Source organism: Canis lupus, chromosome 2 (genome assembly GCF_011100685.1).
Source record: "Canis lupus familiaris isolate Mischka breed German Shepherd chromosome 2, alternate assembly UU_Cfam_GSD_1.0, whole genome shotgun sequence".
Classification (NCBI taxonomy): Eukaryota; Metazoa; Chordata; class Mammalia; order Carnivora; family Canidae; genus Canis; species Canis lupus.
Window position 1 is genome coordinate 27328702 of NC_049223.1, and position 26000 is coordinate 27354701.

A 26000-nucleotide genomic window follows, 5' to 3' on the forward strand; every position below is an offset into this window, starting at 1 on the left:
TGGGGTCTTATACCATCAGCCATATAACATCTATTGCCCTACACCTGCTTGAACTCCCTCCTTTAACACACATGTGCATGCATTGTAACGTGCGAAATTTTCCAAAAAATGTAACTGGAGAAGAGAGATATAAAATTTCTGGAGATTTTAAGATTGAGAGAAAAAAATAACAAAATCTTCTTTTGTTGTGGTTCTGGATGCCTGCAAGGGGAAAACAGTAAGTAAAATATCAAAATACTAAATTTTTCTAAGATATTTTATATGATTACTTTGTTGATTTAGAAACACAAATACTATCTGACTATAACATTGGAAATGTGTACTTATTTTTATAAATCCAGAGAGATTAAAGGAAAAAATTGAGTACAGAAGAGAATTTTGACCAAGTCTGCTATAAGTTATGGTCTATCATATCCAGGTATGATGGTACTTTTACTCTCTATCTGGAAATGTATACACCTCTACTTCAGGGCTAATTTTGCTAGTTTGAATGCAAAGGCAGATAACCCTCCCACCCACCCACCCCGCTTTTTTTTTTAAAGCTACTGTAATCCTCATGCTGTAGATAAAAACTACTTCTTCAAAAGATAACAATAATAAGGAAAAGTAACATGAGTAAAAGAATCAAATCAGATGTTATCAAAACATGATTTTCCCCCCTAAGTAACTAGATTCAAGAGGGCAATGTGAAAAGAAAAGAAAAAAACTTCAAGAGTCGCAGGATAAACCTTTCTGCTTTTATACCTATATTCTGAGAATAACACCAGGGCAATAAATGGCACAAAGGTACAGTGGGCTAAGACTAAGAAATCCAGGACTTGACTGTCACCTCTGCACTTAATAGCTGTGTGAATTTGGACAAGTTATTTTTTTGAGACAGCTTCCCCAACATTCTGAAGAAATTCTCCTAAAGATAGCAGGAATTTTGTCCGTGCTTGAGTTTACCTCTCAGGCAGTCTAAAAGGGCTTCAGTTTTGTGCAATAAAAAGTGGGATACAGAATCAGTGCAGGTGAAAGAGGGGCAAGAGCAGTGTAAGCTCTTGAGAAAAATAAAACTAACAATTAAAAGTACATCCAGTATGAGGTAGAGATACATATTATATGGCACCCAAGCGTGGTGAGGGAGGGGAGCTCCACATCAGCCTGAGTAAAGATATGGAGGCCACAGTTCCTTTTGGGAAACAAAAGCAAGTTTGTGATTCTGGAGATTAAAGCCTGAAGCAATGAGGGGGAGAAAACTAGTACGTAAAGTAGGCAGAAGTCTGGTTTTCAAGGGCCCTAACATCCTCGGAGAGATCTGTGATTGGAACATCACAGGCAAGCCACATCTCAGCCCTTGACATCCTTTAGGTGCAACCTTTCGGCTCGGATGCTGCAGAAATAAGAAAAACAAACATGATGTATCCAGGAAACTATCCTGGATACAGGGAATAAACCTGGTCCAGACCCTTGCACTCTAGCCCTGCTGTGTAACAGAGGGAAAGTATCCGAACATCAAGGGCAAGGCAGGGACATGCTCATGGAGTGGGTAGGAGTGAGGCTGGACTTTGGGGCCAGAAGAAATTCTGCAAGCCTGCCCACTGAGAAAACTGGCTTGACGATGACACCTCTCCACTTAGGAATGTAATATCCAAGCAGAGAATTCCAATAATCCCAGGAAGAAAGGCCTAAAGTGAGCAGGGAGGGACATCTTATCCATCTACTTTCAATTCCAGTTCCTTGTTTAGGACTCAACACATTGTGGGCACCTACAAAGGCAGCACTGAGTGTCATAGACTAAATCTTCACCCAGCTCTGCTCCCAATTCACAACGTAACTCAAGATGAGTTAACGTGACTTTTTTTTGAACTTCTATTTTTCCTCTGTAAAGTGGGAATGATGCTAGCTAGCATCTGCCTTTAGGGGTTATTTCAAGATTCAATGAGATAATGCTTATGAATACACCATGTGATATCTAATATAAATTATCTGAAGGCTGCTTTTATGCTTCTATTTTCAAATAAACACAAATATTACTATTTTGGTGTTTGAAATGCAGTACAAAATTCCTCATTAACATTCTTCTATTCATTTAGTAAGTAATCCAAATTGTAAGAATAAGCATCTTTTCTGTACATGATTAAAGCTATTTTCATTTTGAAAGCAAAAAATTCAATTGCTCCCCATAGACATTACTGGTTTTCCTTAGAAAAAACGGGCTGCTCATTTTAACTGTATGCAGTGGGAAGCTAATAAAGTGTTTTACGCTGTAGAATATACTCACTCTTTGTTCAACAGTTTATTGCGGAAGGGAACGATAGTTCAAACAAAAGATAAAGGCTTAAACAAACATAGTATTTTAGAAATTTTTGTGAAATAAAATTAGCAGAATTGTTTGTGGGGAATGAGGGAACAGAATGAGGGAAGGGGTCAAAGACACAATTCCAGCTTGAGTGACTAGGTATTCCATGATGCCACCAATTGAGATCAATGATACAAATGTATTCACAGGGAGATACTGTGTGTAGCTTTTGGCATACAGATTTGAGGTGCCTGTGGGAAATGTGGAAATGGCCAACTGCCAACTGGATATAGAGTCTGAAAGGTGCAGTATGGAGAGGAAGTTTGGGGAGTCATCATACATAGTTGGTTGTTGACATCATGAAAGTAGATTAGATCACACACTGAAACTATGTCAAGTGAGGAGAGCAATAGGTCAAGAAAAAATTTTAGGGCTACCCACATTTCAGAGGTAGGAGAGCCATGGAAGATGAGCCCATGAAAGGCACAAAGAATGAATTAATAACAGATGGAGCACTGAAGAGTATTTTGTCTCTGAAGAAAAGTAGTTTCAAAAAGTGCCCAACAGTGCTAAATTCAGCAAAAAGGTTCAATAAAGGAAATCCTGGGAAGAAAGCAGCAGGGTGGCAATGATCTTCTCAAACTGCTACATAAAAATACAGCAACATAACAGGGTGACAAAGCTTACCCATGGACACCAAAATACAAGGGGTGAGGGCCAACCACCAGGAGACAAAAAAGCCAAGTATTACCAATCTGTATAGGGGCAAATGGTGAGAAACCATGGGGAGACGGGCCTGAAAGAGCAGAACCTCAAAAAGCCAGGAGGTACTCCCTAAAAGCCTGGCAGACCAGCATGAAGAAGAATGGCCCAGAAGCTGCAATGGGCTTGTCTTCATCCAGGATGGGACAGGAAGGGGGAGAGGGGGCTGAACAGGAGCCCAAGAAAACGTCTACAGAGGCTCCAGAGTCCAGCTCCTGACTTTCAAATCTAACTCTCCACTGTTCTCCCCAGCACAGGGCCCACTGAGAAGACACTTGTTAGGACCACATCATGACTGAGTAGAAGAGGAAAGCCAGCATCATGGAAGAGATAATCTAAATAGAAGCAGTTCAAGAAAACAGAAAATCTCAGGGAGCCAGCCACCTTTTCTGAGCATTACACCTAACAACAGGAGAGGGAGCATTGTGAGCTTCCGTCTAGATGTTCAGAAGCACTACATTCACACACACGCAATTTCTGTAAGAAAATGCGGAGATTAAATACCGAAACAACACCCCTACAGACACTCAAAATTGAGAAACACATACTCAAAAACCAGATGAAAATGCTGCTGCACTATTTTGAAACAGTATAAAAGATACAAATCAACTTTAGGGAAAAACTAAGAAATGTGATGACAGAGCTCAGGAAAGTGGCCACATGGCCCGACTGAGTATATGATGAGATCACAGAGAACTAGGATGAGTAATAGGACAGCAAAAGGGTACAAAACTACCCTGCTTCAGTAATCATGATGGACAGTACCAGTATTACCACTGAGTGTGTCATGTAGGATCCAGCAAAGGAATAATGATGGAATGTTCTAATTGTATCTTCCTGTTTATCCCCAGGAACCAGAATTCTTAGATATGGACAAAAGTATCTACTGATATAACGATAAGAAACTCTATAGTCCTGAATTTGAATTGGAAATCTCTGTATGAATTCGTGAGATACCCCGCCTCTTACCTATCTATTTACATACACGTATACGCATATTTTTGAGTATAAACATTTACTTACTGCCTAGAAACGACGGCCAGTTCTAACAAATATCCCTATTGCCCAGATCATGGACTTGATTTCCCTGGAAGCCAGGGCTCCATGGGGAAGGATTCCAAGTGTGGGACAAGACCATACAAGATAAACCTACAACATCTTGATACACCACTTGTAAGGATGCTATCAAAGACTACTAGTGTTGTGTTGACAGGATTCAGAGGCCAGACTGAAGAGGTTCCATTGGTCAGAAATGGGACAATACGAGTTGCAATAAGGTAAATACTGTAATGAAACGAATCTGTCAAGTATGCTTAAGTCTATGAGTTTATAATGTAATTCAAAAAAATAACTAGTCACCTGTGGATGATAAGGAACCAATTCATTATCTTGAAAACTGTGTGTATAACATGAAGGAGCGTTTACCTTTGTTTCCCTGTCTGAACTGTACCACTGAGTAACTAAATAGCATATGAGCGAAAGGCTTTCCTGATAAATTATTCTAAAAGAATGAAATAAAAACCTTGCAACTCCAAGGGATTAATGCCTCTATGCCTTAAGTATCATCAAAAAAGCAAGAATTGGACATCATCAGCCTCCTGACGAAGGAACACAACAGTACATACATCTTGCCAAAGGTTTTGAATCAGAGTCTGATTAAGCCTCAGATTCTTGCTGCCAATGTGCAAAAACACACTGAATTGTACTATGAGTACACAATCAGCAAAATCCACTGTGAGAAATTGTTCCAGTCAAATGACCCAGATTCCCCAACAAATAAATGGTAGGAAAAAGACAGGGATTGGGCACGGGTGTGGGAGCCTGTACAGGAAACGAGCCTCAGAAGACACATAATATTTAAAGTGAGGCAGGGGTTAAACAAAAGGGTCTAGGGATACACATTTGACTGACAAAACTAAAGACAAGGAAGCAGTAATCCTTGGAAGGTAGGATGGGGGTTACTTTGGAGGGACAGACGGAAGGACTGTGGCTGGGCACATGGGACTGGAGGAGCTTCTGGGGTAGCCGGTAAAGTTCATGTCTTCAACTGAGATGTGGTTTAAAAGTTACTTGCCTTAGAATAATTCACAAAACTACATTTCCCCCAAAGAAGAGCAGTTTAGGATACAAATTTCATCTAGGTCAGCCAGTTAGGTAGGAATTGGTGATCTGAGTGGGAGCTGTTTCAAGAAAGAGTGGGGATGGAAGTCAGATTGCACGACTTGAGAAGTGAATGGCAGGCTTTGGAGTGGACTCAGGAGTCCCAATGTCTCACGTGAGAATATCTAGAAAGATTCACACCTTTGAAACAAGGTTACTCTTGGGAAATGGGAGTTTAAGGAAAGTGAGGAGAACCCTTCATTTTATACCTCATATACTTGGGCAATATTTTATTTTTCAACGTTTGTGTTACTTTTGTTAGTTATTTTAAATTCGTAAATGTCTAATTTTTAAAGGGGCTTCATTATAAAAATAGGAACCCCGGGGGGAGAAGAGACACATCAAAGGAGTTCTAAATAATTTCTGCAGAGGAGTTTAATTTACCTGAGGTACTTACTCCATATTTGGGGAGGGACGTCTAACAACCGACTCTTTAGGTGTGGGCTGTGCACAGCGACTTCTCTCCAAAGAGGACAGCGTGGGAAGGGGGGAGAGAGTGATTTCCAGGGGAGAAACCGCACAGACACTACCTCAGGCAGGTAAGCAAGGTCAACATCAACAGTGGTAAACCATATTCATAATGTGAGGACAGTGGAGCTTTCCCTCTGTACTCTTCCTCCCCAAAACTAGTAACCCCAGTCTGCTCAAATTCCAGGAGAGGGACATTCTGTAATATATCTGACAAGCACTCCTCAAAACTGTCAAGGTCATCGAAAACAAGGGCAGTCTAAGAAATCACAGACAACAAAAGCCAAGAGGGCATGACAATAAAATAATGGGCCTCCTGGATGGGATCTTGAAACATAAAAAGGACATTAGGTAAACACTAAGGATAATAGATTTTAGTTAATAATAATGTGTCAATAGTGGTTCATTGATTATATTGAATGCAGCATACTAATGTAAGATTAATAATAAGGGAAACTGGATATAGGCCATAAGGGAACTCTGTACTTCTCAATTTTTAGGTGAAGCTAAAACTATTCCAAAAAATAAAGTCTATTTGGAAATTTTTTAAAAAACAGAAACCCTAAAGGTAGCAATGTCGCAATATCTTTACCAAGTGCAAGTGAAGGTGGGCTAACTTTCTTATAGTAAGTGAAGCCGAGTAAATAGCTTCCGTTTCTTTTTCTCACACAGAAAGGTTGGACCAGTCAACAGACCACCTAGAAAACTCTCACAGACCAGAGATCTAGTGACCACACTCCAAACCAAACCATGACTGGCAGAGTATACTATTTTCAGACATTCCTCAGCACAACAAAACAGGGAGCAAAAAATATGTTATTCATGTGAATCTGAAAATATGTATGGCAAGCTGAGGAGAGAATGTTCTTGGATAAAACACACCGGGTGCCAGCCATCAGAACTGCAACAGTCTAAGCAAAATGTGCATTTATAAAACATTTTCAGGGAGGTCTCATTTCTAAACATACAACTGGATACAAGAGGCAAAAAATTCCTTCTATATCATCTCCTCCATCACTCCCATGAGGCGGAGAGTCACCTTGCTCCTTCGTCATGCACCTGCTATAGTCCAGCTAGTAGGTGCACACTCTTTCAGCCCCTGAGTGTGTGATCACCACCATTCGGATCTATTCTCATTGCAGAGTCACTTCACAAATGTATATTGTATTTCAACTGAAATGCAAATTCCTTAAGAGCGAGGAAGGGGATATGGGCTGAGAACTAACATTCACTGTTCTGTGTCTCATGTGTGAGACGCGGTCCGATTCTATACAAATGTCTCATAAAACCCTCTCACTGAATCCTCACGGACATCCACATGGTAGGTATTACTAAAACTATTTTACAGATGATGCATATGAAGGTCAGAAAGGCAAAGCAACTTGGTAAGACGTTAAACTCAGTAACCCGTCGAGACCCAACTGAATGGAGCCATGGGGCCCATGTCTTCTCTACGACTGCCTGTTTCTCCACCCTCAGCAGTGTTCCCAGTGCTACAAGCAGACAAGTCATTCTGGTGCTCTTCTGACACGAACCAAGCTGAAGGATCAATAAGTGGGTAGTCTCATGATCATACTTTGTTAATGATATTTTATGACCAAAGCCTGGCCCTGTCTGTGGCTCTTAAGGAAATAAAAGGAAAAGAAATCTGTGAACAAGTATTACTATCACAGGTATATCACCCTCTGCAACACTAACCAGAATACTAGGAATTTTCTAACATGGGACCAGGGGGGAAAAAAGATTTCAGATTGTAAATGATTTATTAAATTGACTTGGGAGGCTATATTAAAAAATGGTAACCATGGGACTGTATTTATTTTATATCCTTTTCCCTGAACAGGAGGAAGAGGTTTGATAAACATCTTATTGTACTGCCTATCACTTATTGCACCCTTCGGAACCATATGCGTACCTCATGAATCAGCAGAATTTCTGCTCCTGAGAGAATCTATAACTGTTAGCTGAAAAAAAGAAGTGTTCAGGTTTATGTTATTTTCCTTTTAAGAGGTTTATAATTTATATTGTCTGAAACTTCAAAAAAAAAAAAAACCATGATTCTTTTTGCCTCAAATGATTCAGGAGACTCAAAAATTTATTGTAGTTAATTTCAAACTGAAGTCAGTATTAAAATCCCTAAACTGTTTTTTATACCCCTTTACTGATATCTTAGTTACATTTCCATGGCGGTATTTACAAATGCTAACCATGAATTTCCTTGTGTATCATTTTCATGCTATAAAAATAAAATGAGAGGGACTAAGTGGTTAAGTGTTGATTATTATCAAAGTCCTGAGCTTAATTTTCAATAGTGAGTTTGGTAGGGCTTACTATGTTATTACAAATGATTCAATAAACTCTCTAAGTGAATAAATGCAGGTTATAGATGGACCAATGATGAGCTATATATGAATTACGGGTTAAGATTAATCAAATGTCAGAGTCCAAATTTTTTAAAAGGCCAGAAAAAAAATTAAGCAATTCATTAAGCAGAAGGTAGAAAAGGAGACAAAAAAACAGGTAAACCACAAAATAGAATTAGAAAGCTCAAAAAGCACAGAGTACATGGACTAAAATGTTTTAAATGGAGAAGATAGTAGTTCTGGTTCAAAAACACACCAACCGATAATGCACAGAAGTCCTGGCTAGTAACCGTTACCTAATTCACTAATATAAAACTCACCATCACTTATTATCCAGAGAATCGCTGACACGCCAGTTACTTACATTAGTGTGGCTCCTTTAGTGTCGTCCTATATAACATCTTAAGTTCTCTCCCAAAATTTTAAAGATTTTATTTATTTATTTATTTATTTATTTATTTATTTATTTATTTATTTATTTCAGAGAGAGAGAGAGAGAGAGAGAGAGGGAGAGAGAGAATGCATGCACAAGCATAAGTGGGGGTGGAGCAGGGTGCCCAATGTGGGGCTCGATCCCAGTACCCTGGGATCACGACCTCAGCCGAATGCAGACACTTAACCAACTGAGCCACCCGGGAACCCCCTTCATGTTTTCTTAGCACAATTTCAAATTCTGTACTCCTTGTACTTTTAAGTGGCCTTTCAACTAAAAATTTCAGAGCCACTCAAAGATTACTCTTAGAGCACACTTAGTACTGCTTTCATGAGGACATCTAGGATGCTTAATAAATCATATTGAGTGACAACAGCAAAGAAGGAAATTCCAGGCCTGCTTGATATTCATGACCTGTCTATAAGAAAAGATGAATTCTTTGCAATCCAGCTACTAAGCAGGCTTCTGCCCAAGAAACCCTCCTTTGAGAATTCTGATACTGAAATGCATTGGTTATGTTTTTAAAGCAAACAAATATATGTTTAGAGAAGTTGTGAGAAATATACATTTCTAAGGTCAAAGACACTGACATTAGGGAATGAGGGGTTTACAGAGACAGACCTCACACAGGGGCTATAAGGAGGAAGATTTCCTCAAAGGTACCACAGGCTACAGATACACAATCTCAATGGTGAGGAAGAGACGAATTTTAAGTAGTTGCTACAGGAAGTTGGGATAACTGAGATACATCTGTAGATTTCTAAGTCCTGCTGTTAATAATATAAAAGTGGGCCCGGAAAGGAGGAGAAACAATGAACTTCCATTAACAAGCCCCTACAAACAGCATTTCACTCAGTTCCAGAACGTTTACCCAAGGCACATTTTGTGTGAAGCACTGGTGATACCAGTTCTTGTCAGTTTTGTCATTATTAAGTCCCCAAGCAGAGAAGTTTGTCATTATTAAGTTCTCAGCAGAGAAGTGCTAACCTGACAAGCTTCCCAAGCCACTCAACTCAGAAAACTCTGGTACCTACCTATCTGAACCTCCATACCTACACAGCTACCAACAAGCACAGGTACAGTGCTGCATTCTCAGCATGTTAATGACAGCACCAGCCCTCTGTGGGAGGGCCCACTGCACCCAAGACACAGAGTGTCTGAGGATACACTAACCCATAGTAAGTCTCCACGACGTAGGGCCAGTTTTTACCCGGTTTTTCAAATGAGGCAACACTGATACGCAGATTGTAAAACTACTATTCCAAATCTAAAGCGAGTCAATGAAAGAAATGGGTAGCATCCCAAGATGCTATTGAAGTGGAACAGGAGATTACAAGAAATGAATTACAAGAAACTGGAAACGTGGGGCATTGCTGGTGGAAGGTAGAAAGGTGCAAATATAAAGGTACAAGGAAATGAATTGGAACTTTTCCATTTTTACAAGAAAATATACTGTGTACCTGCATGAGAGACCACAAATTACTATGTATCTCTTAGAACCTTAGTGAACCTAAAGGATCAACACGTAAAATCATGCAGGGAGAAGGAACTCTGTAATGTTTGACTACTGAGCCTGATTTGCTATTATTTTTTAATCAAAAATGCTGCCATGGCCAAACAATAAACATTTCTACTCATCATTTAAAAAATGGAGATAAATCTGCAAAACACTAGTAAATATTACTCACTCACTGTTCCTGGTATCATCCAACTCACATTTACAACACAGAGGAGAGGCAGAGAGTGACCCCGATTTTCCTTTATGTTGCAAAGATTTTCTAATTTATTTAATGTCCCGTTCCCACATGATACATCTATGGGAAGTCTTCTCTCTGGGATCACATTCTGTTCTCCCCTACTTAAACTTTAGAAAGGAAATAGATGCCCCATCAGACAACCCTGACTGTGCCATGGCTCTGACTGGTGACGCCAGTGTAAGTTTGCTGGCTTAAAGGTTAGACTGATTTGAAAATAATATTAGAATATCTTGATTGCATTTCTAGAATTTATACGTTGGCACAGCGTTTTATACAATTCAGTTAGGAAAATTAAGATTAAGAACGCATTAAAATACTTACAGACGTATGAGTAAAAACAAACAAAGAAGTCACAAACCTTCTTGTGAAGACACAATGGGTGGCATGTAATCAGGAATGTATTCTTTTCTTTCCTCTGCATCTTTACTTCCAGGTTGAGGAAATTGAAGGACATTGTTCTTACTAACAGGAAATGAAGGAATTTGATGTGGGAAAGTCACAGGTTCAATATTGTGAATATAGTCTTCTAATTCATGAAGACTAACCCCCATAAGCTGGAAAGCTTCACCAACATCATCCAAAATTGGGTCTGTTCGGCCATCTGAAACAAAGTCAAAAGCCAAGCAAATTATTTTAAGGAAGTCCCATAAATACTTTTTTAAAATATGAAGAAACATTAGGTTCACATGTAGTTCAGAATCTAATATAATAATTATACATACTTCAGACCAAGTTATTTGGAAGAATTTAATGGATTTTATTTTATTTATTTATTTATTTTTAAATCCAAGCATTTTTTTTTTAATTTTTATTTATTTATGATAGTCACAGAGAGAGAGAGAGAGAGAGAGAGGCAGAGACACAGACAGAGGGAGAAGCAGGCTCCATGCACCGAGAGCCCGATGTGGGATTCGATCCTGGGTCTCCAGGATCGCGCCCTGGGCCAAAGGCAGGCGCCAAACCACTGCACCACCCAGGGATCCCGAATTTAATGGATTTTAAATAAAACATCATACTATTTAAATATTAGAAAGCGGATTCCTGAAGTCGATTTGAAACATGATCTGAGAACCAGACAATTCACACTAACAATCAGCTAGTGCTGAGTACATATCAGAAGTAGTTTATGGACGGACAGTGACCAACAAAAGGTAAGTGCCCAGTTAATATAACTATTACTGTTCTTTATCAAATAACCAGAAGGCTGTGCTAAGTAAATGTCCATTACATTTTTACCATTGTTCAATGGTGTAGCTCTGAAACCTAAAACAGTGGCTGGCATGTAGTTGGCACTCAACAAATACTGGTTGAACGACCTCCCGTACTTCTTTCCCTGCCATCCCAGATTTCACTTTGTCTGGTTTCAGTTATGAGCAGTCAACGTGGTGAAGAAGCAGACAACTGTCCTTCTGACTTATCATCAGAGGGTCAACAGTAGCCTAACCCTAAGTCACAATGCCTACGTCATTCATCTCCTCATGCAGGAATTTTGTCATCTCACATCATCACAAGGATGAGAGCAGCATATTAAGATACTTTGAGAGAGAGAAAAAGTGATCATTCACATAACTTTTATTACATTGTGCTGTTATAACTGTTCTGTTTATTATTAGTTATTGCTGTTACTGTCTTAATGTGCCTAATTTACTAATTAAACTTCATCATAGCTTTCTATGTATACAGTTCAGTACTATTCGTGGTTTAAGGCATCCACTGGGGGGGGAGGGTTTTCAAATATACCCTCATGAATGAGGGGAGACTACTGTATGCCACTGAATCAATTTTTAATTTAAATTCAATTAATTAACATATATTATTGGTTTCAGAGATAGAGCTCAGTGATTCACCAGTTTTATATAATACCCAGTGCTCATTACATCATGTGCCCTCCTTAACACTCATCATCAGTTACCCCATCCCCACTCCCCTCCCTTCCGTGACCCTGTTTGTTACCTATGATTAAGTGAATCACTTTTTAAATCCAAGAAAGTCTACAGAAAACACTTAAATCAGAAAGATAATTTACACACAAATTTTAAATGTCATTAGAAGATACCATATAAAATGGATAGATATGAAAGGATACAAAGTTAAGGTGAGGTTCTCTTTACAAAGGTGGTGGGGTTTTTTAAATTTTTTTTTACACTGAAATCTCCTATGATCACTTCAAACTCAGTATGTCTGAAATTAAATCATGCTGTAAAATGAAAATAACCTAAAGTTTATAAAAATTAGACATGCTTGCTCACGCCCACATAAAAAAGTTCTGGAAGGATATACGTCCAACTGTTAACAGTTTAAGGGGCTGAAAGCTGCATGCAGAGAAAGGGAAGCAGGAGACTTTTACTTGTAACTTCAAACACTTTTGTAGTCTCTGAATTTTGCTACAAGTAGGAGTTACTTCTATGATGTATAAAATAGCAGAGATAAATAAAATGGATTATTCATTCTTCCTCTTAATGACATGCATATACATTTCAACTCTTTAATTCCCAAGAAAAGCATTACTATTCTCTCAGTCCAGAATAAATGATTGTCTTGAATTCCTCCAAATGCTTTGCAATTTCAATGCAACACCCTCTGGTTCTCTCCTCTTCCCGCCCATTTCCCGCAACAGATTTCAGAACTTTTTCTTTCCTTCTTTTCCAACTGTCACTCTCCCAATTCATTTTCTGGGTATATCCTCACGTGAGTCTCTCTTGTATTCCGTGAGAGCGTGATTTTAAGATATCACTTTCACCCCACTGTCTCCCTCCTTAGAAGCATGCAGTGTTTCTGACCATGCTGTCTTTCCTATAAGGCCTTCCCAAACCTGACTTCACTCCACATTACATTTTCCTATTAACACCTTCCTAATGTACTGGCCACAAGTTGTCAAGCTGGCCACCTCACTGGTACTTCTGGCACACTCAATCCTACTTGGATATCTTAGGTGATAGTTTTCCTTAGCCTGGCGTCCACTCCACCTCTATGCAGGCACGCTTCACAGCTCAAGGCAAATCTGGTCTTTGCTGTGAAGTCATTCTGCCCCGGCACATACACCACACCCATCTCTCCTTTACCTTCCTCCTTTTGCATTTACTGCCTGTATTATGCAATTATTAAGCTACAGGTACCAGTCTTTGAGAGTCATTCTGAAATATTGAGCGCCTACTTTCAGTGCACACTCATGTATTTAATACGTAATACAACACACAGAGAAACATCTGCCCTAAAGGCTTTCACAAATCATTACCTTAGGGAAATTTAAAAATGCATTATCTGTCGAATTAATAGCAACTTCTGATACTTGCTTTACCTTGAGAGCAATTTCCTTAAAAGGGGCATACACCACCAGCTTCTTTTGTTGACAGTTTGCACAAGTTGTGGACAGGGACTGTGTCTTAGGATGTTAGTGTCTCCAACACAGTGCTCGGTTCTTTTTTTTTAAGATAGATTTGTTTATTTATTTATTTATTTATGAGAGCACGAGCAAAAGGACAGGGCAGAGGGAGAATCTCAAGCAGAGTTTGCGCTGAGTGTGGCACCCAACACTGGGCTTGATCTCATGACTCTGAGATCATGACCTGAGCCAAAATCAAGAGTTGGGAGTTCAACCAACAGAGTCCCCCAGAAGTCCCAGTGTTCAGTTCTCAGTGCTGCTCAGTGAATGTTGTCAGAACGACAAAGGAGATTTAAAGGAGGAGATTACAAGACTGCACAGTGGTAACCCGAGGTCAAAATTTGAGTTTAAAACTAGGATAGTATAGAAAAAAGAACCTAAAAAAGTCTAATAAGCTAATAAATATACCAGGAATCAGCATTTTTATTAAAGTCACAAAACCATGATGGAGAATAATGAACTCGATAATCACATTCTCACTAAAAGCAAGAAGACTGACTACAGAAATTGGGTAATTTGAAAAGGGATTTAACGTTAACACATAACAATGATTACTTGATGACTTTGAAATAACAGGGTTACTTGCAGTGCCAGCACATTATTCTGGTTCTGTGTCTAAGGCAGAAAAGGTAACTATGAATTCAGGGGATATTTTCATTACCTAAAAATACAGAACATCTGTCCTTATTTAGGGAACTTGGTAGCAAAAATACAATCTAGACTATGCATAACGTAACAGTATACCCAAGGACCACAAAGAGGGGGAGGGAAAGAAAAGAAGCAAAAACCAAGACAGCAGGGTGCTGGCGGTGTATTCAAGGTAACAATGAATGAGAGTTACTTTGTCGTACCACGTTTAGGTTAGAAGTTATCAGTGAAATCAAGCAATCCCAAAATTCACATCTTGGAACTCAAAAACTCAGGTGACTAAACAGCTATTACAGTAGTAGGTTATCAGTTCATTCATTTATTCAGCAACCACCTCCTGGGTGCCCAGTATATTATGGCACCATACTAGGTTACAGAATACAAATATAATAAATTTGTTGCCTGGGGAAAAGAAAGGATGAATGATAGACAAGAATGATTACAAAACAAGGTGTTAACGTACAGGAATATGGACAGAATTATGAGAGCAGATGACAGGAGTTGCCCAAATCAAGTGCTTTAAGTGAATCTCAACATAGAAGTAGGACTACTGGTGGATCAGGGGGTGAAGAAAGATACTCTACGAAATGGCACCCATATAGGAACAGATAGTTTAAAAGGTTTTGGAGAAGGCAGGTAGCTCAGCATGGTAGCAATAAGAACAGCAGGAGGGAAGGGAAAGCTCACAAAGAAAACCATGTGTGTTGTGGAAGAGTTCATATTTTCAGCCTGTAAGCCATGGAGTACAAATTAACATATTTTTAAGAATGACACGATCAGGGCAGCCCCAGTGGCTCAGCGGTTTATCGCTGCCTTCAAGCCCAGGGCATGATCCTGGAGTCCCGGGATGGAGTCCCATGTCAGGCTCCCTGCATGGAGCCTGCTTCTCCCTCTGCCTGTGTCTCTGTCTCTGTCTCTCTCTCTCTGTGTGTCTCTCATGAATAAATAAAGTCCTTAAAAGAAAAGAAAAGAATAACGTGATCAGATGTGCCTTACCGACAGATTATTTTGGCAGCACTGTAGAAGCTGGTACAGAATTGGGGGCCTAAGAAGTAAACGGCATCTGTGGGTCTCAATTTTCAGGTCTAGGAATGAGTTTAAAGAAGCAATAATAGGGGCACCTGGGTGGCTCAGTGGTTGAGCATCTGCCTTTGGCTCAGCTCGTCATCCTGAGGTCCTGGGATGGAGTCTCACGTCGGGCTCCCTGCATGGGGCCTGCTTCTCCCTCTGCCTGTGTCTCTGCCTCTCTCACTCTGTGTCTCTCATGAATAAATAAATAAAATCTTAGATTTTAGAGAAGAGTTACTCTAAAGAGTAAAGAGTGAAGAGAAAGAGTTACTCTTTCTGAAAGAAAGAAAGAAAGAAAGAAAGAAAGAAAAAGAAAGAAAGAGAAAGAGAGGCAATAATTTGTTCACCCAGTTCTCCAGCTTAGGCAACTTAGGAGTATGGACCTCAAATTTCAATGAATGGTAGTTCCCCCTATACACACACCCACTTACTTCACATCCCTGGGGTGATGTGTGGTTCCTATCAAATATACTCTGAATTATGGAATGCCATCAGCTGTCGATACTACCGGACGCTCACTTAAAAACCATCAACACGGGGACCCCCGGGAGAGGGGGGGGGGGTGGTGGCTCAGCAGTTGAGCATCTGCCTTCAAGCCCAGGGCATGACCCCGGGGTCCTGGGATCCAGTCGTGCACCAGGCTCCCTGCATGGAGCCTGCTTCTCCCTCTGCCTGTGTCCCTGCCTCTCTCTCTGTGTGTCTCTCATGAATAAATAAAAAATCTTAAAAAAAAAAAAAAAAGCCCATAAATACTTGCAGCGCAAGCCACCTGCTTTGATAACCGCGGAGGTAGAAACCCAAAAAGAGGCAAAACCCCACGGGTATGCGGAAGCCCGTGTAAGCGAGCTGGACAGAGTCGGCCTCCGGGGAGCGAGCGAGCCGCGATGCTCTTGCACGCTCCGCACGGCGCGGACCGGTCACAGGAGAGAAGAGGCCGCGTCCGCAGCGCGGCAGAGCTGTCAGCGGGTTCTGCGGGGTCTGGGAGCTGAGGGGTGGCCAGGGGGGCCCTGCAAGAAGCGGCCGGTAGACGGAGCGCCTGTGACAACTAGTTGTAGTAGTTTGCAGGCACGGGAGCGGGAGGACCCAAGTCGGAGCTGGCGGTGGCCGTGCACGCGCGGGCGGGCAGCGAGGCAGGTTTCCCACCGGGAGGCGAGGCGGGCGAGGCGGGCGGGCCGTGCAGCTGCGAGCGGGGCCGGGGGGTCCCGGCGGCGGCGGCAAGTGAGCGGGCGACGCGGAGACGGGGGGGCTCCCCGGAGCTGCCAGGGGCGGCGGAAAACGGGGGGCGTCCGAGAAAATGCCCGATCTCGGGGTCGAGGAGGAGGAGGAGGAGGAAGAAGAGGAGGAGAAGGGGGAGGAGGAGGGGGAGGGAAGGGGGAGGGGCGGGGGCGGGGGCGGGGGGGACCCGCAGCCTGGAGCCGCCGAGCAGAGGCGCGAGGACCGGAGGTGTCACTCGCCGCTGTCCGGGGGCAGCCCTCCCGCTCCCGGCCCGGTACTCACACAGCTCAGAGTACCGGTGGCAGCCCCGTCCCAACTGCTGCAGGTAGCGCTGCAGCACGTCCGTGAGGAGGTGGCAGGCGCTCAGCTGCACCGAGTCCCAGCCCAGCGCCTGGCAGATCTGCGCCACCGAGACCCTCAACAACGACCTGGAGTAACTCTCGCACATCCCGCTCCGTGGACTCCACCGCAGCCCTCGCTGCCACTGTCTCCAGCCGCACCGCCTAACCTTAGCACAGCCCTCGATTCATCCTCTAGGGCCCCCGCGGCGGGGAAATCGTGCCCCCCGAGCCCCGGCGACCGCCTCAAAGCGCCAGCAGCACGGAGCGCGCCAGCCTGAGAGCCGCCATTTTGGGCTCGCTCCGCCCCCCGCTGGACGGCCGCCGGGGCCAGGCAGCACTAGCCGAGGGCGGAGCGCGCCCGTGCGCAAGCTCCGCCCTGCCGGGGCAGAGCGATGCTCTCGGCGGCGGCTGTCGGGCCTGGGAGGGCGCCGGAGACGGCGCGGTGCGGGGCGCAGGTGGAGGATGCGCGCGCGCGGAGGCAGGTGCCCGGGGGTCCCTCGGGCGGGCGCTCAGGGGCCGGGGCCCGAGTCCGCCCGCTGCAGCGGGAGCGCGACAGGCCGTGAGTGCGGGGGCGGGATTCGGGCCGCGGGGACGCGCGGGGACGCGCGGGGACGCGCCGAGCCGGCCTCGCCCGCGCCGCCGCCGCCGCCGCCGCCGCCGCCGCCCCGGGTTGCAGGGGTTACGTCACGCCCAGGCCGTTCTGGGTCGGGGCCGCGCGGGGCGGAGCCTGCGGGACCCCGGGAAGGCCCCCCGGACCCCGGCCTCAGGGCGCCCCTCTGCTCCAGCTCTGGGTTCGGTGCGCCCCAGTCGGCCCCGCAGGGCAAAGCCAGTACCGGAAGCGGACGGCGCAGCTGCGGGCACGCGGAGCTGCTGTCCTCGGATCCCCCCAGGCTGCCGAGGACCGGGCGTCGTCGCAAGTATCTCGGGTCGTAAGTGTTGGGTGGAGTCAGCCCGTGGGTGGCCTGCGGCGAGGGCTGAGCTGGGGGTCGCTTAGGCACGTCCCTTGTGCCCCCGCCGAGTCAGGAGCCTGCCTGCCTGCTTCCTGCCCAACTGCCCGTCTGCCCACCTGCCCACCTGCCTTCCTGCCCATCTGCCTGCTTGCTTGCTTCCTTCCTTCCTTCCTCCTTGCCTCCCTGCTTCCTTCCTTCCTTCCTTCCTGCTTGCCTCCCTGCCCCTCCCTCCCTCCCTCCCTCCCTTCCTTCCTTCCTTCCTTCCTTCCTTCCTTCCTTCCTTCCTTCCTTCCTTCCTTCCAGCTTCCTTCCTTCCTTCTTGCTTCCTTTCTTCCTTCCTTCTTGCCTCCCAGCTTGCTTGCTTGCTTCCTTCCTGCTTGCCTCCCTGCTTGCTTCCTTCCTTCCTTCCTTCCTTCCCTCCTTCCTTCCTTCTTTCCTTCCTTCCTTCTTGCCTCCCAGCTTGCTTGCTTCCTTCCTTCTTGCCTCCCAGCTTGCTTGCTTGCTTCCTTCCTTCCTTCTTGCTTCCTTCCTTCCTTCCTTCTTTCCTTCCTGCTTGCCAGCTTCCTTCCTTCCTTCCTTTTTCCTTCCTTCCTTCCTTCCTGCCTGCCTGCCAGCTTCCTTCCTTCCTTCTTGCTTCCTTTCTTCCTTCCTTCTTGCCTGCCAGCTTGCTTGCTTCCTGCTTGCCTCCTTCCTCCCTTCCTTCCTTCCTTCCTTCCTTCCAGCTTCCTTCCTTCCTTCTTGCTTCCTTTCTTCCTTCCTTCTTGCCTCCCAGCTTGCTTGCTTCCTTCCTTCCTTCTTGCCTGTCTCCTTTCTTCCTGCCTTCCTTCCTGCCTTCCTTCTTTCCTTCCTGCTTGCCAGCTTCTTCCTTCCTCCTTCCTTCCTTCCTTCCTTCCTTTCTTCCTTCCTCCCTCCTTCCAGCTTCCTTCCTTCCTTCTTGCTTCCTTTCTTCCTTCCTTCTTGCCTGCCAGCTTGCTTGCTTGCTTGCTTCCTGCTTGCCTCCTTCCTTCCTTCCTTCTTTCCTTCCTTCCTTCCTTCCTTCCTTCCTTCCTTCCTTCCTTCCTTCCTTCCTTCCTTCTTGCCACCCTGCCTCCTTCCTTCCTGCCTACCTGCCTTCCTTCCTTTCTTCCTGCCTTCCTTTCTTCCTTCTTGCTTCCTTCCTTCCTTCTTGCTTCCTTCCTTCCTTCCTTCTTGCCTGCCAGCTTGCTTGCTTCCTTCCTTCCTGCTTGCCTCCCTGCCTTCCTTCCTTCTTGCTTCCTTTCTTCCTTTCTTTCTTCTTGCCAGCCTGCATTCTTCCTTCCTGCCTGTCTGCCTTCCTTCCTTCCTTTCTGCCTTCCTTCTTCCTGCTTGCCTCCCTTCCTTCCTCCTCCCTCCCTCCCTCCCTCCCTCCCTCCCTTCCTTCCTTCCTTCCTTCCCGTCATCTCTCTCCTCTGCATTTCTCTGTCCGTTTCTCTGTTCTTATACTTGGCACAGTGCGTTTTGTATGAGTTTATGTGCCTTTCCCAGCAAATGGTGTTTCTGAGTAGATCTACGTCTTCCCCACAGGAGGTATTCCAGAACTGTGAACATAATAGACACTCCATTTTTAAAAGCCTTAAAAACACAGGAGAAAGCTGTGTTAAAGCACAGTGGTGCTTTAGCCAAATGACCATTCTGCAGAGATGGTGCTCAGTGGCAGGGTGCCTGTAATATTTTCTATGCTGACACTTGGGTTCTCAAGATTATCAGGGACCTTTGGGATGCTAACTATATAGGACACTTTGAAGTCCTAGCCTTACCTGACCATTTTGTAGCCATTTGATAGTGTTGAACACCTATTTTTTTATATTTTGAAATATCTTTTTTTTTTGAGAGATTTTGAAAATCTCTCCTACCTTGGATCTCACAATACCGTGTTCTCTTGCTGTACCTTAGTACTTCTGGAGGCTCCTTCTAATATCTATATTAGACCCCTCTTGGTTTGCCTCTGTGTGTGTGTTCAACTGCTTAATCTTTTATTCCAGAAAATTTCAAACCTACAGCAAAGTTGAAGTAGAAAAGTGTGAGCACAGGCATCTATACCTCATCTAGATCTGTCAATTGTTAATGCTTTGTTACATTTACTATGTACGTATACACATACACTTCTTTTCAGAACAGTTTGAAAATAAGTTGCAAACTTCATCACACATAACTCACAAATACTTCAGCTTGTATCTCCTCAAAGAAGGACATTCAGAGGTTCAGTTCCCCCAGGAAGTCGTTTCTGGGATGGAGCTCAGCCTGCAGGAGGTTTTTTAAGGAGTGCTCCTGGGATCACCACGTGTGCAAGGGGAGGGGATTGCAAGGCACTTTCAAGGAGACCTCAGCCAATCCCACAGGAACTCTGAAGCTGGGTGGCTGCTTCAGATCTGTTCTGAGTTGGGACAAGAGGGCTGGATCTTTATATTCCCATGTTGATAAGTTAGTGCTTGAGGGCTTTCCCAGAAAGGGTGTGTGGTTTGGGACAGAGGTGCTCTCTGCAGCTGAAGCGATTGAGGGAAAGCTAAAGTCCCTTATTCCTGAGGATCTGAGCAGTCTACTACAAGATTCAGTCCTGCCCTAGTATGTTCAGGTTACCGTAACACAGTACTACAGAGTGGGTAACTTAACGAACAACAGAAACTTGTTTTTCACAGTTCTGGGAGCTGGAAGTCTGAGATCGGGGTGCCGGCACAGTTCTCTTCTGGCTTGCAGACTTGTGGTATATCCTTACAAGGTGGAAGGGACGGGAGCACTGTAGATCTCTTTTATAATTGCATGAATTCCATTCATGAGGCCTTCACCCTCATGACCTCATCCCCTCCTAAAGGCCCCACATTCTGACACCGTCGTGTGTGTAAGGATATCCATGTATGAGTTTGGGGTGACACAAACATTCGGGCCATAGCAACTAGTGTACCCCTTGTATTAGGAGATCCACTTCTTGGTGTAAGTGTGAGGAACAGCTCCTTCAGGATTCCAGGAGGCCTCTTTTCCTAGGAAAGACATTGACAGAAACAAAGTCCCAGCCCCTGCTGCTGCTGCAGAGCCCCCATGGTACTTAACTGTTTGTGCTACGTTCTTCGCCTTTGGCTAACACCACTGCTGGTCTAAGTGGCTTTCCCTGTGGCAGGACCCAGAAACTTGTCCCCACAGTGCTGCCCACCGTGTAACTGCGGTGTGGGCTTCTAGGGATTGTGGTCGGTTACTCCTGCCTGCACAGTGACTTCTCTCTGCATGCTGACCCCTGGCTGATGTGCCCAGCTGGCAGCGGTAGCTAACATTTCAGTGGGACTCCTGCTGTGCCCCATGGTGAAAACAGTCCCCCTTTTGCAAATTAAGACTATCAACCTGCAGGAGCCAGCGTTGCAAGAACAAGAACAGTTTCCTGGGTGGGTCACTAAGAGTTACATTCATAGGGACCAAACTGTCAAATGATACACAGAGATAGAACAGGGGCCATTGGCCCTGCATTCTTTGAGCCCTTAAGGATGCCACGAATTTCTCCCTTCTCCTTTCCCCCTCAAGCTGCAGGGCCAGTCCCAAGCTTGTTTCAGCCTTCCTGCTACCACAGTTCTGACCCCACAGGCCAAGGAATCAGCATGGAGGTGGTGCCAACTTCCCTGTCTAATGTAATTACACATTGAGGATCTAGAGAATTGACTGTTGACTGGGTCCATCCTCCCAGGGACCCAGTGGTTCATTTATTGCTGGGCCTCATCTGCCCCCACTCCAGCAGAGCCCCACAGTGACTCTGCATCTCCTGGTTTCCGTCTCTCCTCTGCCTCTGTGTTCAGCAGTCCTCAGAATGCTTCAGTATTCCCTTTCTCCAGTGGGAATTACTTGAGTAAATGGCTGTTGGTTCCTTTGCAGAAGGAGTGGGAAAATCATTATCCTCTCTGTTTGCTGTTGAGTTCTCCCTCCTAAAGACTTAAGAGTTTCAGTCTGAAAATTGGCTCAGATCCAGATGTTGGGCAAGGAATCATGGCTGCTCATCGGGGAGACTGTCCTCGGCCACCTAATTATCTAGCCATGAATTATCTTGATGGTGCCTACACATTGGCCGCCCATCTGTTTCACCCACCCTTGTTCTGGGAGCCGTCTCTAAAACTCACCAGGTGAGCCTTCCTCCCCCACCCCTCAACATCTCTTATCAGGAGCTCCTTCACGTGGCTTCTGACTGATACGCAGTGAAGCACAGCCCTTCTGGCCTGTATTATCTGACAGTCCTTTTGTCTCCACTTTGCTTGATTATCTGAACTCTGATGCATCATACCAGCTTGCTTCCCCTGGTAAAAGTTGTACAACCTGCATACTCTAGAAGGGCCTACCTTGTGCCAGGGGCTCATCCTGCTGCCACCAGTGCCGAGGTCCTCATGGCCAGCCAGGTGGCTGATCCAGCTCCTAAGATCCTGTCTTAGTGTCTACTACCTCCTCCTCTTCTTCCAGTACACACTGCCCCAAGTGAGCCTCTTTAAGAAGCAGCCTCTGAGGTGGAGGTCAGTCTACAGGGGTGCTCTTGGGATCACAACCCGGGGAAAGAAGGAAGGTAGGGATGGGACTCGTCTGAGTTCAGGCTAGGACTTTCTAGTATGGCTTTGTACTCTGACATGGAGCAGGCACTGGGTATGGGCTGCCCAGGAGGGAGGGGGCTGCAACCTTGGGCAGGGCGAGCTCCAGCTGGGCAGTTCCAAGGAGGGTTAAGTGCTGGGGGCTGTGTACTGACACAGTTTCAGAAGCTGGGGGCACACACCCCTCGGTCCTGCTAGGGGGATTGGGAGGAGCATCACACCTTCCTCGACGCCATAATACCATTGTGGCACACAACACTCAAGGGTGACACAGTAGTATTACCCCGTATCCATAGCATACTCAGATCTTCCCATAGACTCCAAATGGCTTTTATAGCTTTTTAATTTTTCAGTCTAGAATCTAATTAAGAATCACTCATTGCATTTCATTGTCATCTCTATAGTCTTTTTCAATAAGATCCCCCCAGTGCAGCTTTTACTTTTTTTTTTTTTTAAGATTTTATTTATTCATCAGAGAGAGAGAGAGAAAGAGAGAGAGGCAGAGACACAGGCAAAGGGAGGAGCAGGCTCCATGCAGGGAGCCTGACGTGGGACTCGATCCCGGGACCCCAGGATCACGCCCCGGGCCGAAGGCGGTGCTAAACCGCTGAGCCACCTGGGCTGCCTGGCTTTCACTTGTGTGTGTGTGTGTGTGTGTGTGTGTGTGTGTGTCTTTTATGACATTTTTGCAAAGTCCAAGAGGTTTGTTTTTTTATTATTTTATATTGTGTCTTGCAATGTTTGATTGTTTTCCCACCTAATTAGGTTCCAGCTAAACATTTCTTGGCAATAATATTCCTACACAGGTTAACAGCAAGGATCGTTTTGTGCCATCACTGACGACAAAATTTGGTCACTTGTAAAGGTGGTATCTACCAGTCTCTCCATTGTACGGTTTCCTTTTCCTTTTTTTTTTTTTTTTTAACTTTGAGATTAATAAGTAATCTATAAGGTGATACTTTGAGACTATTTGAATAACCTGCTTCTCCACCTTTCACTGCTGTGGTTTTATGAGCATCCGTGTCTGATCTTTTACTAAGTCAGCTATTACTCTGGTGGCTACGAAGTGGTAATTTTTCTAATGCCAGCATTTTTTTCTACCTTTCTTAGACACTCTATAAAGATCCCTCATTTTTTTTTTCTAGTATGGCATTAGTATGTGGTCAGAGATTCTTTTTTGTTCAGTGAGCTAGAGTATCTTGCCTTTTTTATTCTTTTGCTGCTTAAGTTGTCCCGTATTTAGCCAGCAGGAGCCTTTTCAGGCAGTTGCTGCGTGCTTTTAGCATGCCTCTATCATTCATTGGTTGTTTCCATACCTGGTGGCACAGGATTTTTCAGGGATTGGCCATCTCTGGCCCTGGTTCTTCCCACTGAGGAGCAGTATTTAGAAACCAAGATAGGATAGGAGCTCTAGCTGACCTTTATTATTACTGGGCTGTCATTGCTTCAGGGGCTTCTTGATGGGGAAAACTAGAAAACATGAATATTCCAAAAGTCTGAAGTACTTACTGATGCCTCTGATTCAAATCCCTAACTACATATTCCTTACCTCTTCTTGTTTCATATTTATAGTTCCCTCCTCCCCACATGAGAACCCTGGTTTCAACTGCATCAAATACTTTTTATCCTAAATTCTTCCTGAGTTTCAGACTAGTATAACTAACTGCATCTAATCAACAACTAATGTCTATCTGGCTATCCCATATCCAACTCAGACTTAGTGTTTGATGGATGCCCCAAATTGAACTCCTCTGTCTCTCTCTTCTTGGCTGTATACTTTGGAAGGGCAGCTACGGTGGTCACCTCATTTACTGATAAATGCCCAATATACAGCATAGTATCTAGCAGGTGGTTAGTGCTCGATAAATGCATGTCTTCTAGAACAGTTCATCTTGCAATAGCATGTAGAATTAGAGTGCAACTGTCATTACTAAAAACCTGAATTATGCACTTTAAAATGGTGAATTTTACTGCATGTGAGTTTCCTCTCAACAAAGGTGTTAACTTTGAAAGAACATGGATTCAAGGTGAGCTGCTGTGGTGGTGAGGAGACAGGAGCTTCCTGTGAGGGCTGCAGCCCCAGGAACGAGAACTGGGGTGGCTGCTGTCCCTCAGAGCAGTGTCACACCGTCTACTGACCTGCTGGTAGGACCCAGGACCTGTGGACTGAACTTTCATCTTGAAAGCAGAGCTGACTCCCTCTAGGAGCTCTGGTCCTTATCATGCGGTCCTGGTGCAACGTGGAAGTGCTGGGGACTGGGATGAGAGAACCCTGCCCATCAGGTTGACAGCTCGGGCTTGAAGGCTCCAAACGCACTTGTGTGTGTGGGGGGGTGGGCTTTGCTTTCTTTCTCTTCAGCACTTACCCTCTGAGTTATTTCTGCAAGCATTAGCTCACTTGATTTTCATCAATGAAAATCAATCAACAACCTGATGAAGTAGGGACTATTTTCATCTCCATTTCACAGATGGTAAGACTGAAAGATTAAGTCACTTGCCCAAGATCAAGCTGGGGTGAGGGGTGAGTGGGGACTCCATTCCACTTTGCTCCACCAAAATGTTACAGAATAGATAATTTAAGATACACAGGGTCTTAAAAGGTCTACCTACTTACCTGGAAGATGTATACCGCTAAAATATTTGGGAGGGAGAAGTGTGACACAGGACCGCTGACAGACTAGGACGTCCCTATTCCATAGATAAACGGGGGCTGGTACCATGGGGCGCCCACAACTGCTGTCCTCACTTCTGAACCTGTGACAGTCTGTCATGTTCTGCTCGACAGACTTTTACTGCTGTTGGTTATGTGCCTAAATTCCTGCTTTTCTTCCTGTTGTGCTGTCTAGGACAGGTAGTCCACCCTCACGGAAGTGCTCTGCTGTCCTCAAAACTGGAGATGTGCCAGCGTATTTAGAAGCAAGATAAAAACGCCACCTAGCCCCATCCCTTGCTTACATTCCTGGCGGGGATTTGGTAGTTTGAACACACCTAGGTGTCTGTCCAGTGCCTCAGCCTCATTCATTGACCCATCAAGTGACTTTTGTAAAGTCTCAGGGAGGCTCGAACAGGACCCTGGGTTGTTTATTTTCTGGCAGCCTTCTTTCAGTGGCAGTACTGTTCTTGACAGGGTTGTGGTTGCTTATCAACTTTTATATGACTCACCGTTCAGTTCATTTTTGTGAAAACAGTTGTCGGTAAAATAAAGTATTTGAAGAAATCTTTCTAAATACATGTATTTATTCAGTGGTTTTTAAAAGTCGAAAGCAATATACAAACTGTTAAGTGAGAATGGGAATATATCTTTATGTATTTTTTTATAGTTTCGTAGTCTTTTTGTAATTTATGTAAGTATTACTTTTGTAATTAAAAACTAAGTTCCCTAATTTAAATAAATAGGACAACGATGACAGTTTGATGTGGCCAACGTGCAAAATCAGGTCAGGCATCCAATCTTAATGGTTATCTAAATGTGAATATGGAATGCATTATACCGAAAGCTTCCTCTGTGCTTGGAAAAGATACTTAAAATTTAAAGTAAGAAAAAAAAAATTTAAATTAAGTATATGCCTGGAATTCTATATTCCATAGATGAGAAAGATTAAAT

At 44.3% G+C, this 26000-nt stretch overlaps 1 protein-coding gene and 1 long non-coding RNA gene across 3 annotated transcripts in view; one reads left to right on the forward strand and one right to left on the reverse strand.

Moving 5' to 3' along the window:
• Nucleotides 1–17184, reverse strand: part of TAF3 (TATA-box binding protein associated factor 3) — a 180414-nt gene extending 163230 nt beyond the window's left edge. The window contains exons 1-2 of one of the 2 annotated variants that reach the window (XM_038530162.1): nucleotides 16820–17184; nucleotides 10583–10825 (exon numbers count right to left, since the gene is read on the reverse strand). In XM_038530162.1, coding sequence (XP_038386090.1) covers nucleotides 10583–10825; nucleotides 16820–16985 — 409 coding nt within the window. In that variant the 5' untranslated portion in view covers nucleotides 16986–17184. Of the gene's footprint in view, nucleotides 1–10582; nucleotides 10826–11460; nucleotides 11616–16819 lie in introns of those variants that run through there. The other variant, XM_038530163.1, reaches the window with a different exon arrangement.
• Nucleotides 17185–17673: 489 nt separating this feature from the next.
• On the forward strand, nucleotides 17674–25623 carry LOC111091625. The gene is made up of 2 exons (XR_005355345.1): nucleotides 17674–17807; nucleotides 25243–25623. It is a non-coding gene; the product is annotated as an uncharacterized LOC111091625 (long non-coding RNA).
• Nucleotides 25624–26000: the final 377 nt, after the last annotated feature.